The 16,728-nt window shown below is 39.2% G+C and overlaps 1 protein-coding gene across 4 annotated transcripts in view; it reads left to right on the top strand.

Annotated features, from left to right (window-relative positions):
* COP1 (COP1, E3 ubiquitin ligase) overlaps window positions 1–16,728 on the top strand; it is a 226,045-nt gene that overhangs the window by 17,526 nt on the left and 191,791 nt on the right. For all 4 annotated transcript variants that reach the window (XM_027565409.1, XM_027565410.1, XM_027565408.1 and 1 more), the window contains exon 2: window positions 9,192–9,251. In XM_027565409.1, the coding sequence (XP_027421210.1) occupies window positions 9,192–9,251 (60 nt within the window). The remainder of the gene's footprint in view (window positions 1–9,191; window positions 9,252–16,728) is intronic.

Here is a 16,728-nt window from a genome sequence, read left to right as displayed (position 1 = left end):
GAATCTAGATTATCTTGAGTAGTATGGTCATTTTAACCATGTTCTCCATCTTGGAGAAGTGGCTCTTTGTAGGAAATGTCTTGTGCCCTCCCTTCTTGTCACTGGGTCCCAGGTAGTGTCTGACCTGCCTTTGCAGACTTGGTTTGTGGAACTATAGTTTTCTTGTTTATGGTGTCTGCCCGCTGAAGGGTGAGGCTGGTCTAAAGGCTTGTGCCCCATTATGGCGGGAGGGTCCGATGCCTGACCTCTCATGGGTAGAACTGGGACTTGGCCCTCTGTTAGCAGTGCAGTGTCTAGGGGTATGTCGAGGCAGGAAGTCTTAGGCAGCTTGTCTGCTGAATGGTGGGCCTGTGTCCCTACCCAGTTTGCTGTTTGGCCTGAGGAATCCCAGCACTGGAGCTTACAGATGTTAAGCAGGGCAAGGTCTTGATGCCAGAATGTCTCCAGAGCCCCAAGGGTGGGCTGCCGTGGCCCCCTCTTTCTCCTGAAGACCGTCTGAGATCAGCAGGTTGGTCTGGCCCAGGCTCCTGTCAGATGATTGCTTTTACCCTTGGTCCTGTTGGGTGTATGATTTTGTGTGCATCCTTTTAAGAGTTCCCCCTGGAGAAGGAAATGGCAACCCACTCCAGTATTCTTGCCTGGAAAATCCCATGGACGGAGGAGCCTTACGGGCTACAGTCAATGGGATCACAAAGAGTCGGACACAACTGAGCGACTTCACTACACTTCACTCTAAGAGTGATGTCTCTGTTTTCCCCAGTCTTGTGGAGCTCCTGCAGTCAAGCCCTGCTGGCCTTCAAAGCCAAATCCTCTGGGGGCTCTTTTTCCTGGTGCTGGACCCCTGAGCTGCAGGGGCTGACATGGGGCTCAGAACTCTCACTCCTCCTGTGGGAGAACCTCTGTTATATAATTAGTCTCCAGTTTGTGGGTCACCCACCTGGGAGGTATGGGATTTGATTATATTGCAAGTCTGTCCCTCTTAATGGTCTTGATGTGGTTACTTCTTTATGTCTGTAGTTGTAGATTTTTTTTTTTTTAATCTGGTAGATTTCACTCATTTTCAGTGATAATTGTTCTGCATATTGTTGTGATTTTGGTGTGCACGTGTGATGAGGTGAGCTCAATATCTTTCTACTCCACCATCTTGGCCGTTTTCCCCAACCCAGTGTTTTAATTGGGCAAAAGACTTGAACAGATGCTTCCTGTATGGAGTACTGCAGCAACCAACCAGTTCCCACTATGTAGATGATCCATCACCTCTAGAAGTTGGAATAATGACCATATTATTGGTTTAATATTAAAGGATATAACTCAGAAACAGCCAGATGGGAAAGATGCATAGAACAAGGTACAGGGAAAGGGCACAGAGCTTCCGTGCCTCTCCACGTGTGCGATTCTCCCCAGGTCCCCACCAGTCCAGAAGCTCTCCAGACTCTCTTGGCTGCTGCAGTTTCTGATGAGAACTCTGCTGTACTCTTAGTTTTCTTCCTCTGTATGTGGTGTGTCTTTTTTCTGAGACTGCCGTCAAGATTTTCTCTTCATTTTTGCTGTTATCGGTTTAAATGCAGTGTATGTATCAGGGTGGTTTTTTTTTTTTTTTTTAATTCTACTTGGAGTTTTCTGAACTTCTTGGATATGTGGTGAGGTGTCCTTTTTTTTGTTTGTTTTTTGTTAATTGTTATTTTAAAATGCACTTCAGCCAGTGTCTTCATATATTTATTTTGATTGATTTGATACTGACCCACAGCCCATAGATGCTGTGTTTTCTTTTTCTCTGTGTGTTTTAACTTGGGTAGTGTCTGTTGAGATCTGATTTTCTGCTTCTTTTCTCAACTTGTATTTCACGTACTAATCAGCCCATGGAAATTATCCTTTGTCTCTAATGTTATGATCTTGTGGAGTGTTCACCTTGGGCACATGTGACTAGTATTCGGCAGTGAATCTGATGAGAATGCTATGTAGATTTTTTTCGGATTTTCTTCTTGTAGCTCCTTCTTGGGTGTCCTGCTGTAAATTCTTTCCTCTTTCTTGTTCCAGCAAGATTGTGGTGCTCTGCCTGTGTTCTCCCTCCTTGGGCCTGGGAAGCTTTCTCTTGAAGGCAACAAGCTGAATCTATGATAGCTTCGTTTCATTTGTCTGCTTTCCTCAGAGATCTCAGTACTGTGTTGCTTAGTGTCCAGTGTCTAAAAGCAGTTGGTTTATTTATTCTCCCTGCTGCCCAAGCCCCGCCGCCACCCTGCAACCCCCCGACCGCCAGCCAGTTCCTAAGTGTGCATAGTAAGAGGGTAAGTCTGCTTCATTTAAATTTTGACCTCAAGTCCAGAGTGAACTAATCGTGTTTCACCTTGTTCATTAACCAGCGCAGGGCTCCTCTTTTGCTTTGTTTCACTTTGTCATGTTCTTTGATTCTAGTTTTTCCTTCATTTATTCTTTGGCAAATTTGAAAATTGGATTGTAGATAATGGCATTAAAAAAAAATTCTTGGAGGTAGCTGTCATTTCACACGGATATGTCAACAGAGAAAATGCCTGCCTCAACAGATTAGAATTTGGTGAATTAGACATGTTTAGCAACATTCCTAAAGCTGGAGTCAGATGCAGATGATCTGACTGAATGTAAACTTGGCTTACAGTCCCAGAAACAACAGCTTTTAGTTCCATTATGAATTCTCCTAGTAAATGATACTTCACCACAGAAAGTATTATGTGGAAAAATCTGGAAATCAGTGACTTAGTCAACAAGTGATTCAGAAAAGTTAAACCCTGAAGAATGAGAATTTGTTGGAAAACATAATTATAAGTGTGTGTATGTGTTTTCCACAAGAGTGATGTATGATAAAACTTAAATCTAAAAGAGCTTTTTTAGAAAAGGTAAAATTCCTAACTGATAAAGAAGTGTTTAGTTTAATTAGCAGAGTTGTTTCTTTTTTAGTTGCGTGTAATGGTACGTTTTACTATTGATGTCCTTTTTAGATTCTATTGAATAAGGTATTATATTCCTCTCCCTACTTTTTCTTATTTTCCTAACCTCTTCTCTTGGTTTTCTATTGTAATTTATATGTGTTTTTGATTATATGTGTACCTGTGAACCGATACATGTGAAACATATTTTTAGTGTTTTAATTTTATGTGAATCCTATTGTGTCACAGATCTTATTTTCATTTCTGTTTTCACTTGACAAAATATCCAGTCATGGTGCTCCCTGACTAGAATCTATACTATATAGATGTTTTCCAGTATCTATATATATATATCTAAGCACATTTTTACTTCTCCATTCTAGTAATTTTGATCATTAAGGCTGCCTGTAGTTCCCTACTGTAAGAAGTATCCAGTTTGTTGCCAGTATCCTCAAAGGTATTCCCTATTGACAGATGTGGGTGTTTTTCTCTTAGCTGTGTATACACATATACACACATACACACACAAATGTAAACATGTATATATATATTTACATATATGTACACAAATGCTGATGTGTATATTTTTATGTTGGGTTCAGTTCAGTTCAGTCGCTCAGTCGTGTCTGTGTCTTTGCGACCCCATGAATCGCAGCACACCAGGCCTCCCTGTCCATCACCAACTCCCGAGTTCACTCAGACTCACGTCCATCGAGTCAGTGATGCCGTCCAGCCATCTCATCCTCTGTCGTCCCCTTCTCCCCCTGCCCCCAATCCCTCCCAGCATCAGGGTCTTTTCCAGTGAGTCAACTCTTCGTGTGAGGTGGCCAAAGTACTGGAGTTTCAGCTTCACCATCAGTCCTTCCAGTGAGCACCAGGGCTGATCTCCTTCAGAATGGACTGGATGTATCTCCTTGCAGTCCAAAGGACTCTCAAGAGTCTTCTCCAACACCACAATTCAAAAGCATCAATTCTTCGGTGCTCAGCTTTCTTCACAGTCCAACTCTAACATCCATACATGACCACTAGAAAAACCATAGCCTTGACTAGATGAACCTTTGTTGGCAAAGTAATGTCTCTGCTTTTCAATATGCTATCTAAGTTGGTCATAACTTTCCTTCCAAAGAGTAAGCGTCTTTTAATTTCATGCCTGCAGTCACCATCTGCAGTGATTTTGGAGCCCAAAAAATTAAAGTCTGACACTGTTTCCACTTTTTCCCCATCTCTTTCCCATGAAGTGATGGGACCAGATGCCATGATCTTCGTTTTCTGAACATTGAGCTTTAAGCCAACTTTTTCACTCTCCTCTTTCACTTTCATCAAGAGGCTTTTGAGTTCCTCTTCACTTTCTGCCATAAGGGTGGTGTCATCTGCATATCTGAGGTTATTGATATTTCTCCCGGCAATCTTGATTCCAGCTTGTGCTTCTTCCAGCCCAGCGTTTCTCATGATGTACTCTGCATAGCAGTTAAATAAGCAGGATGACAATATACAGCCTTGACGTACTCCTTTTCCTATTGGGAACCAGTCTGTTGTTCCATGTCCAGTTCTAACTGTTGCTTCCTGACCTGCATATAGGTTTCTCAAGAGGCAGGTCAGGTGGTTTGGAATTCCCATCTCTTTCAGAATTTTCCACAGTTTATTGTGGAAAGTCAAAGGCAAAGTCAAAGGCTTTGGCATAGTCAATAAAGCAGAAATATATGTTTTTCTGGAACTCTCTTGCTTTTTCGATGATCCAGCGAATGTTGGCAATTTGATCTCTGGTTTCTCTGCCTTTTCTAAAATCAGCTTGAACATTTGGAAGTTCACGGTTCATGTATTGCTGAAGCCTGGCTTGGAGAATTTTGAGCTTTGCTTTACTAGCGTGTGAGATGAGTGCAACTGTGCGGTAGTTTGAGCATTCTTTGGCATTGCCTTTCTTTGGCATTGGAATGAAAACTGACCTTTTCCATTCCTGTGGCCACTGCTGACTTTTCCAAACTTGCTGACATATTGAGTGCAGCACTTTCACAGCATCATCTTTCATAATTTGAAATAGCTCACCTGGAATTCCATCACCTCCACTAGCTTTGTTTGTGGTGATGCTTTCTAAGGCCCACTTGACTTCACATTCCGGGATGTCTGGCTGTAGGCCAGTGATCACACAATCGTGATTCTCTGGGTCGTGAAGATCTTTTTTGTACAGTTGTTCTGTGTATTCTTGCCACCTCTTCTTAATATCTTCTGCTTCTGTTAGGTCCTTACCATTTCTGTCCTTTATCGACCCCATCTTTGCATGAAATGTTCCCTTGGTATCGCTGATTTTCTTGAAGACATCTCTAGTCTTTCCCATTCTGTTGTTTTCCTCTATTTCTTTGCATTCATCACTGAGGAAGGCTTTCTTATCTCTCCTTGCTATTCTTTGGAACTCTGCATTCAGGTGGGAATATCTTTCCTTTTCTCCTTTGCTTTTCGCTTTTCTTCTTTTCACAGCTATTTGTAAGGGCTCCCCAGACAGCCATTTTGCTTTTTTTGCATTTCTTTTCCATGGGGATGGTCTTAATCCCTGTCTCCTGTACAATGTCACAAACCTCTGTCCATAGTTCATCAGGCACTCTATCTTTCAGATCTAGTCCCTTAAATCTATTTCTCACTTCCACTGAATAATCATAAGGGATTTGATTTAGGTCATACCTGAATGGTCTAGTGGTTTTCCCCACTTTCTTCAATTTAAGTCTGAATTTGGCAATAAGGAGTTCATGATCTGAGCCAGTCAGCTCCTTGTCTTGTTTTTGCTGACCATATAGAGCTTCTCCATCTTTGGCTGCAAAGAATAAAATCAGTCTGATTTAGGTGTTGACCATCTGGTGATGTCCATGTATAGAGTCTTCTCTTGTGTTGTTGGAAGAGGGTGTTTGCTACGATCAGTACATTCTCTTGGCAAAACTCTATTAGTCTTTGCCCTGCTTCGTTCCGTATTCCAAGGCCAAATTTGCCTGTTACTCCAGGTGTTTCTTGACTTCCTCCTTTTGCATTCTAGTCCCCTATAATGAAAAGGACATCTTTTTTGGGTGTTAATTCTAAAAGATCTTGTAGGTCTTCATAGAACCATTCAACGTCAGCTTCTTCAGCGTTACTGGTTGGGGCATAGGTTTGGATTACTGTGATATTGAATGGTTTGCCTTGGAAACAAACAGAGATCATTCTGTCGTTTTTGAGATTGCATCCAAGTACTGCATTTTACCTATGTACAAATTACAGGAGTGGGATTACTGGGTAATAAGTATATGAAAATTCAATGTAGGTTGCTTTGCCAGATGTTTCTTCATGAAAATTCTTGTTTTTCCATATCCTCCCTAATATACTTGGTATTCTAATTTTCTAATGATTTAATGGAGGTAATGTTATTTTATCATCTTAATTTGCATATTTTGATTACTACTGAGTCAGAACATCTTTCTATATACTTGAAAAGTAGTGTGTCTTCCCTTCTTGTGAACTAGGAATTGATATCCTTTCCCATTTTTTCTGTTGGAATTTCTGTCTTGATTTACAAGAATTGCTGGTTTATGGTGGTGCAGGAGGCATGAGTGGTCACAGCAGTGGCTTTAATCCATTTGTGATTTCTTCCTTGTTTTTGATGTTGCCACTGTGTCAGATGTCCATTAAAAGTTTGAGATGGTCCCTAAACATTTTGGGGGGTCTGTATAAAAATTTGGGGGCGCATGAAGTTTCAGATATCGGTATAGTGTTTAGCTTGTCTGCCAGTTCATATACTTTCTGTGTTTGTACTTACGCTTAGGTCTTCCAGCTCATTGTCTTTGGAGGCTCTTGATAGGCAGAGTGGAAGGAGTTCTATGCTGTTTGTTTACAGTTTTCCCCAAAACCTACCCTTAGTACGTTTTTGCCCATTGAAATTGGGAAGAGCTGAGAGTTGGGAATTCCCTGGCAGTCCAGTGGTTAGGACTCTATGCTTCCATTGCAGGAGCCACAGTTTTGCTCTCTGGTCAGGGAACTAAGATCCCGCTTGCCACATAGCATGACCAGGAGAAAAGAAAAAAAAAATTGGGGAAAAGAAACAAAAAGAAAAATCAAAGAAAGAAAAAAGGAGAAAAGAAAAGGTATGACTTAGTGACCAGAGAAATCAAGGAGTAAGTGGTAGTTGTGAGAAAGGGTAGAACACAAGTGATTTGAAGATTCCAGGCTTAGGGGCTGAAGTAGACCTGAAGAGATCTGTATACACAAAGGAAGATTTGCGGGCTGAAGTAGACCTGAAGAGATCTGTATACACAAAGGAAGATTTGCTCTTCAAAATCAGCCTATAATGCTTTGACTCAGCCTTTTCTAAGATTAAGAGAATTACTTGCAACTCTTCCTTTTTCTTACTCATAAAACTATATATAGTCCACTCAAGAAAGATAATTTTCACTCTTTTTGGAGTTTGAATGCTAAGAGATGGGCTTAGAAAACTGGAAGATTACAAAGTAGAATATGATTCATAATAGGTAATCATAATAGGTTTGAAGTATTCAAAATTTTGAAATTTCAGGACTTTCCTTGTGGTACAGTGGGTAAGTGTCAGCCTCCCAATGCCGGAGACATGGGTTTGATCCCTAGTCCAGGAAGATTCCGCATACTGTGGAGCTGCTGGGCCTGCCTGTCACAACTGCCGAGCCTGCACTCCAGAGCCTGTGCTCTGCAAGAAGAGAAGCCACCACAATGAGAAGTCTGTGTGCAGCCATGAAGACCCAAATTAATTAATTAAAAAATGTTGAAAATTTGAAAGCTATATACTGTTCATATACAGTTGAGTAAATATGTCTATCTGTAAAAAAAAAACAAAAACAAACATTGGCCTTAAGATACCTGCTTGAGCACCCAGTGACCAGCTGTACCAGTGTAAAATAAAATTTGTCTATCCCGGATCTGCTCTTCAGCATCCTTCAGTCACAGACTGGGATCACAGAGCACCCTGGGCAGCTCATCCATGTGTCCTCAGGAGGGACTCCCACCCCTCTTCCTTCTTCATCAGACGGAGCAAGATAGACTTCGTTCCAAAAGAAGAACTACCGAATCCCCACATTTAAAAGATTTCTCCTTCTTCTGAGTCTGGAACAGTAAAGACTTGACAAATCCAGTGCAGTCTTTGCCAGGATACTATAGGTGATGAAATGCCGAGCTTGTGTGACATTGAGACTTTATAACTTACTTCAAATCTCACATTCTATGATGGTACTTATGCCCAGGAAACTTTGCTTGAAGGGAGTGGAAGAATTTTCATTTGCAGTTTAATTGTCATGTATCATCAGTAAGGACTGGATTTGTATACCAGTGACAGAAAACTCAATAAATACTGGCTTGAGCAAATGAGGATTTGCTTTTCTCATGTAATGTGAAGTCCAGAGAGAGACAATTCATGGCTGATGCAACTGCTGAAGAATGTTACCAAGGAACTCATATCCTGTGTTCTTAGCCTATAGTTGTTGTCTTTATGATCACAAGGTGGCTGTTGTATCTCTGGAGACTTCATGGAGTTTTTGGAAGGAAGAATGGGGAAGGATAAAGGGAAATTGCTTTTTGTAAGGCTTTGCATATTTTTGATAGACTGTATCCTCTCAAGAGATTGATAACCACCTTTCCTTGGCCAGAACATGTGGCATAGTTGGCGTGACTTGATATTTAACTTATCGTATGTGAAAGTAGTATAGAATAGTGGTTGAGAACATGCACTTGAGTTTGAAAATTTGGCTAGCTCTGTGACTTTTAACATCACTTGTGTTGATTTCCTTATCTATAAAGGATTGAGTTAATATATGTCATTATTTAAGTGGACATGCATAGCTTGTGTTAAGTATTAGTTATCATTAGCATCTTCACCACCTGGAAGAGTTATTGAAATTGTAACTGTAAATTTATCACTCAGGAAATTAGTTTTCTTTGAAATAGAAAATAGAAGAGCATTTAGATGAGTAGGTGTTGTCTCTGGTACCAGGGATGATCGAAAAGATGGTAGAACTTAATTACTTTTGTGATTGCACCACACTGAAAAAAGTTACGGGCAAGTTAAAATATTGGGGTCAGTTAAATTATTCATTTCATTCATGTTAGAACTTGATGGCCCACAGATTATTATTTTACCAGCAATCCACTGAAGTTCATTCAGCCCAATAGAAATTTCATCTCTCATCAGTAAAAAATTTGAAGACTTACCTGTGTACTGAAATATGATTTTGTTGATACTGTTATGACTTTTTCCAATTTGTAATTAGTCTAATTAAAAAATGTATTAATTATTTTTCTATTTGTTTTTAGCCCCATCTGCTTTGATATGATCGAGGAAGCATACATGACGAAGTGTGGTCACAGCTTTTGGTAAGATGATTTTATTTAGTGAAATTGTCTTCTGGCAGTTTTTAACTTGTGTGTAAATGTAGCCAGTGAGAAGTTGCATTTTTATAGTTGCTGTTGGTTATTTTGAATCATATTTCCTTGACTGATATGACTTTATAGGTTTGACGTCTCAAGGCAAATGTGGTTAATGGTGTAGTTTCTGTGAAATACTTTGATTTACCATGAAATCAAATATGAAATTATAATTAATAAACTTCTGGGTTTATTAATTGTTTAAAGAGCTTTGACTGCTGTTTTAGGAAACTGGAGGGTGCTGGGTATCAGAATGAAGCATGAAATACCTTTAACTCACTCCTGGGGGTCAAATGTGAGGGTCGTTAAAGCAGGCTAGCAGGTCATTGAAAAAGGATATTAGAGGATTAAAAATTTCTGGTCCTTTAACACTACTCAGTGCTGTCTTTAGGTTATATGTCACATAAATTTGTGTATTTTGAAAGCATTTCAGTTGTGATGAAATACACATATCGTAAAATGTACCATCTTAGTCATTTTTAAGTGAGTAATGTTGAGTGTTGTTCACATTGTTGTGCAGTCAGTCTCCAGAATGTTTTCATCTTGTAAAACAGAAACTGTCCTTATTAAACAAGTCCCCATATCCCTCTTCCCCAACCTCTGCTAGTCACCATTCTACTTGCTGTGACTTTTGACTACCCTGGATACCTCATATAAGTAAATCAACCAGTATCTGTTTTTTGTGACTGTCTCATTTCACTCAGCATAGTGTGCTCCGGTTTCATCCATGTTGTAGCGTGTGTCACAGTTTCCTTCCTTTCTGAGGCTGAATGACATTTAATTGCATGTACAGTTGGCCCTACATATCTGCAGGTTCAGCATCTGTGGGTTCAACCAACTAGGGCTCAGAAGTATTTGAAAAAAAATTCCAGAAAATTCTAAAAAGAGAAACTTGAATTTGCAGCTCATTGGCAACTATTTCCATAGTATTTACATCATATTAGATATTATAAGTGGTCTAGAGATGCTTTAAAGTATACAGGAGGATGTGCAGTAAGCTATATGCTAATACTGTACTATTTTGTATAAGGGACTTGAGCATTCTTGGATTTTGGATCCTTGGAGGCCCTGGAAGCAATTCCCTGTGGATACCAAGGGATGACCGCATGTATCACACTTTGTGCGTTCATCTCTCTGTGGACACTGGCGTTGCTTTCATCTGTTGAAACTACGGTTAATAATGCTGCTTTGAACACTGATGTATAACTAGCTTTTTGAAATCCTGCTTTCAGTTCTTTCAAGTGTTTACCTGGAAGTAAAATTACTGGATCATGTGGTGAATCTGTGTTTAATCTTCTGTGGAACCGCCATACTGTTTTTCCTGCCTGCAGTACAATTTTGCATCCCCTCAACAGTGCACAAGGGTTCCAGTTTGTCCGTGTCCTCTCCAGTACTTGTTATTTCTGGTTTGATTCTTTTTTTTTTTTTTTTTAAATAATGGTCATCCTAATGAGTATGTAATTTCTGTATGTTTAATTCCTTTAGTTTATTTATTTATCTGTTTGATTCAAGATGATATATTCTACTTCCAACCAACTCCCTAAATTATTTACACTGTTTATTTAATATTTCTGTTGTGTTATACCCAACAGGCATACCTGCTTCTTTAACAACTCAGTAGCAATCGTTTTGCTCCCAGTTGTAGCAAGCAAAAATGTCTGCAGCCATTGCCAGATATCCCTTGCTGCTGCTGCTAAGTTGCTTCAGTCGTGTCCGACTCTGTGCGACCCCACAGACGGCAGCCCACCAGGCTTCCTGTCCCTGGGATTCTCCAGGCAAGAACACTGGAGTGGGTTGCCATTTCCTTCTCCAATGCATGAAAGTGAAAAGCGAAAGTGAAGTCGTTCAGTCATGTCTGACTCTAGCGACCCCATGGACTGCAGCCTACCAGGCTCCTCAGTCCATGGGATATTCCAGGCAAGAGTACTGGAGTAGGGTGCCATTGCCTTCTCCAGATATCCCTTAGGAGACAAAATTGCCCTTAGTTGAGCATCCTGATGTAAAGCTGAAAGAGCACGGTCTTGAAGTTGATGGACCAGGAATCTAGTTCTGGGTTCTGGGTCTAAAATTTACCTTTGTCAAGTCATTCAGCCTATCTTCTGCTGCTGCTCTCCAACTCTCAACCCCCATTGTCTTCGTGTCTTGTCACCTCTTCTTCTTTCACAGATTTGAAAGGAAAGTGTGAAAACAGATTGTAAGGTGAGGTTTTCATTTTTCCTAACTGCCCTTCTCTAACTTATAATTTACTGTGGCATTTAAAAAAAGCTTAAGAGTGTGCTAAATCAGTTCAGAGATCTTGTTTCACTGAGTTGTGAAATATAATAAATTACTGATTGACTTTATAACTAGACAGTCCTAGTCTTTTCAGTGAGTCCTGTAGTCTTCATGATATGTCTTTAGGTCATTGTTGGGAAGCCCCATTAGTTTCTTAAATACCCTTTTTTTCTTTCAAATAAAAATAAAGTTTAGATCCTTGTTACAGTTCAAGTTACTGTGTTACACTCTGATGTGATTATGTTTTAAAATACCTACCAGAGAGCAGTTTTTGGTAGGATAGAGATAATAACATTGACAGGAACCAATAAACTTGGAGTCTGACAATCCCACCCCCAGGCTTGATAAACTATGAAATATTTTGTGGTGGTGGTGGTTTAGTTGCTAGGTCATGTCCACCTCTTGCAACACCATGGACAGAGGAGCCTAGCAGGCTACAGTCCATGGGATTCTCCAGGCAAGAATACTAGAGTGGGTTACCATTTTCTTCTCCAGGGGATCTTCCCAACCCAGAGATTGAACCTGGGTATCCTGCATTGTAGGCAGATTCTTTACCAACTGAGCTACAAGGGAAGCCCCTAAATATTTTGAACTTTTGTTTAAAGCAAAAGCTCATAATTATTTACCTTATCTATTATGTGAGGCCTATGGAACTTTAGTCATGAACAGTAGCCTGTTATATCAACTCTTTGCTAACTTGAACCCTGGGGCTGGTAACCTGGAGTCAAGTTGTATGCCAACTGAAGGCTCAATCCAGAGTATTAACACTAAATCAAATTGAGTCACATTAACTGTTTATCCCTGGTCCCACTTATAAATGATAAGTCTTTCCTAGTAACACGTTGGAGACCATAAAGCAGGAAGTTCTTTCTCTTTATTCATTGCCACTTCACAGTGAACCTGCTATTAATGTTAGCTATAGTCTAACTTAAACTCAGTGATATCATTTTAAAAAACTGGCTTCTGTATGGTATAGAGATAAGGCTTGTTCTTTCTTTCCCTCTTGCTGTCTCCAGGTTGTCCCCTGTCCCCTGCTTCTCTGACCTCATGTATACCAGTGGCTGATTTACTATTTTGCTTTATTACAAATTAGTTATAATTAATAGGGTCCCTCAGTGTTGTCATCACAGCATACCTGTGATCAAGCCTGAGGGTCAGTTTGTCTGTTGGGACTTTTGACTAATCGACCATTTTGTACTTTACTAGTACCAGGTTGTTATATACAAGCGCTGGTACTAATCTGTTCTTTCTGTACCCCCTTTTTTTGAGAATTTTCTAATTACTCAGTTTTCTTTATCTGTTTATCCCTGTTGATTCAGACAGAAAAATCTATTATATTTTGTAGGTAGGTAAGTACTTAATAGGAGAAACAGAACAACTATATACATCTGTGGAGAAATGGTCATTCTTTGTGACCAGATCTACACTTGTTAGGGAACACAGGTGACCATTTATGTCAGCACACTGTGGTACTAAGTCTTTTTTAAGAGTTGCAGTGTGAGTAGCTATTGAAAACTTCTCAGGTGGACCCCAAATATATATATCCTTCTTATCTCTTTATGCTCACCTATTTCGATTGCTAGTTTAGGTACTTGCTCTTCTTTTGGAATCCACAACACTGCATTTGGACTTGTGTTGGTCAGGTAGATAGATGAATGAGAATGAATCAGAGTCACTGTGATAGGGCTTCTCAGGCAATGCTAGTGGTAAAGACCCTGCCTGCCAGTGCAGTAGATACCAGTCGCAGGTTCAGCCTCTGGGTTGGGAAGATTCCCAGGAGGAGGGCATGGCTACCCACTCCAGTATTCTTGCCTGGAGAATCCCCATGATCAGAGAAGCCCAGCACCTACAGTCCATAGGGTTGCAAAGAGTTGAACACGACTGAAGCGACTTAGCATGAATGCGTGCAAACTTTCTTGAAGTATTTTATATGACCCGGAAGGCAACAGAAGTATGTCTCTTTTTTGTTTATATCTGTTTTTTCATGTATTCAGCATTTATTGAGTTCCAACTCTTCAGTGGGATATTAGGCTAGATATTGAGGGTAGAGAGATAAATGAAACAAATCTCTGCTTTTAATTAGCAAATAGAGCTGCTGAGACATATACACAGATTAAGTACAGAATAAGACAGTTACTATTTCTCAAACTAGAGAGGAACTACCTGAGGTGGTAGTCAGGTAGTAGATGTTATAAAATGAAATTGATTCATTTTGTTATCACTCCGCTTTTGTATGGTGGGATGTAATTTGATACATTTAAATTTTACAGTTTAGATGGGTATTATCAAATACAGTGCAGAAAAGTCATTTGAGCTTCTGTTTCTGGTTGTGTCCTAGACTTCTTTCTTTTCCTTCTGGGAGAGGATGGTATGGTAATAAGCTTAATAACAAGAGATATGATTTGGGGGTTGAAGAAAGGAGAGGAGAATATTCTACTGGATTCAGGAATAATTTGTATATTGACAAACTCTCTAAATTTGTATATTGACAAACTCTCTTTATTGATAAACTAAATAAACAATTTAGTTTATTCTCATCATTTTATTTGCTCATTTTCCAACTAGCATTTCTTTTCAAAAGCTATTTGCTATAACCCCTAATGTCCTTCTTCTGCTTATCTGTTAGCCCCTGTCTCCCACCTTTAATAACCTTCTCAGATTCTCTCCTTCTTGACTTGCTTTATTTGAACATGCAGGTGTCTTTTATTTCCTCATGGTCACACAGAGTGGCCTGTGGGATCTTAGTTCCCCAACCAGGGATCTAACCTGGGACATAGCAGTAAAGTGCAGAGTTCTTAATCACTGGACCTCCAGGGAATTCCCTGCAGTTTTGTTATTTTTTTGGTAAGGATTAAATCTTGTCATGTGGGCAAGTATTCCGGTAATATTAATTCATTTCCTTTTCCCCTAAGCAGACTATAAATGTTTCCATGTTGGAACTTTTAATCTATTGTATTTGCATATCTTCTTTATGCTTTTCCCTTGCAATAAAAATAAAAACAATTTAACATTAAAATGAAAAAAATACTATTTCTTTCATTGAAACTTCCATGTAGGAATTTTTTTCCTGTATGGAATCTATCTTGTGGTAATATGGTGTTCCTAGCCTGGTCATAGTTGCAAGGAGGGTGATGATATTGTTTCTGGAACACTGTGCAAGGCATTTGTTCAGTGTGTGAGTACCTATTAAATGCCAGAGACCACCGTTACAGTGATTCTCTGTCACATCCTCCTCTTTTGCTTGTCTTCCAGTAACACATGTGAGGTGAGAAAGTAGATAATAACGAGAACAGAGCGACCTGATAGTTGTAGGTTTTTGTTTTGATAAGGTGGAAGAAAGTAGGCAGACACAAAAATCTCCTTCAGTTTATGAAGGTGAAGTCAATTTATAGCAACTTGGACCCAGAATAAAACAGGTACTGTCAGTGGATAGCCAACAGGGACCTACCATACAGCAGAGGGAACTCTGCTTAATGTTATATAACAACCCAAATGGGAAAAGAATTTGAAGAAGAGTAGATACATATATATGTGTAATTGAATTACTTTGTTGTTCACCAGAAACTAACACAATAGTGTTAATCAACTATACTCCAACGTAAAATAAAATGTTAAAAAAAAGAGATATTGTCTTTTTTTTAGGAATCATCTTTATACATAAATCACTCTAATAAAAATTTAGAAGTAACTTTTTTTCCTGATTATTAGGAGCAGTACATGTTTACTATAGAAACTTGTAGACACTGCCAAAGAAAAAGTTTCCCATAATTATATGACCCAGGGGCACATACTGTTAACATTATGGTGAATGTCTTTTTTGATTTATTTTAAATGTACACATTTAAATGCACACAGTTTTGGTGTGGAGTCTTCAGGATTTTTTTTTTAACAGAGTATCATGTCATCTGCATACAATTATAGTTTTACCTCTTCCTTTACTTTTACCTTTTATTTCTTTTTCTTGTCTGATTGCTATGACCAAAACTACTAGAACTAATGAATGAATTCAGCAAAGTAGCAGGGTAGAAGATCAGTATGCAGGAATCTGTTGTGTTTCTTTACACTAACAATGAAATGTCAGAAAGAGAAAGTAAAAACAAGACAATCCCATTTAAAATTGCATTAAAGAAATTAAAATACCTAGGAATAAACTTAACCAAACTGCAGTCCATGGGGTCATAGAGAGTCGGACATGACTGAACAGCAACAACAAAGGATAATGAAAGATCTGTATGCTGAGAATGATAAAACATTGATAAAGGAAAGATGATACAAAGAAGTGGAAAGGTATTCCCGGCTTTTGGATTGGAAGAATTAATACTGTTAAAATGGCCACACTGCCCAAAGCAATCTACATATTTAATGTGATCCCTATCAAATTATCCATGGCATTTTTCACAGAGCTAGGACAGATAATCCTAAAATTTATATGGAACCATAAAGACCTAGACTTGCCAAAGCAATTCTGAGGAAAAATAGCAAAGCTGGAAGCATAACCCTCCCAGGCTTTGGACAGTACTACAAAGTTACAGTAATCAAAACAGCATGGTGTTGGCAAGCAATTCTGAGGAAAAATAGCAAAGCTGGAAGCATAACCCTCCCAGGCTTTGGACAGTACTACAAAGTTACGGTAATCAAAACAGCATGGTGTTGGCATAAAAACAGATGCATGGATCAATGGAACAGCATAGAGAGCCCAGAAATAAACCCACATGCATATGGTCAATTAATCCCAACAAAGGAAGCAAGAATATACAATGGAGAAAAGACAGTCTCTTCAGCAGGTGGTGTTGGGAAAGCTGGACAGCTGCATATAAATCTATGAAATTAGAACACTCGCTTATACCATACACAAAAATAAACTCAAAATGACTTACAAACTTAAATATAAGAGATGGTACCATAAAAGTTGTAGAGGAAAGCATAGGCAAACATTCTTTGACATAAGTTACACCAATGTTATCTTAGTTCAGTCTACCAAGGCAAAAGATAAAAAAATAAAAGCAAACATAAATAGATGGGACCTAATCAAACATGCTTTTGCACAGCAAAGGAAACCATAAACAAAATGAAAAAATAACATACAGACTGGGAGAAAATATTTGCAAATGATGTGACCAGCAAGGGCTTAACTTCCAAAATAAACAGGTAG

Source organism: Bos indicus x Bos taurus, chromosome 16 (genome assembly GCF_003369695.1).
Source record: "Bos indicus x Bos taurus breed Angus x Brahman F1 hybrid chromosome 16, Bos_hybrid_MaternalHap_v2.0, whole genome shotgun sequence".
NCBI lineage: Eukaryota > Metazoa > Chordata > Mammalia > Artiodactyla > Bovidae > Bos > Bos indicus x Bos taurus.
Note: the sequence above shows the minus strand (reverse complement) of the source record. Positions and strands in the feature narration are given on the sequence as shown.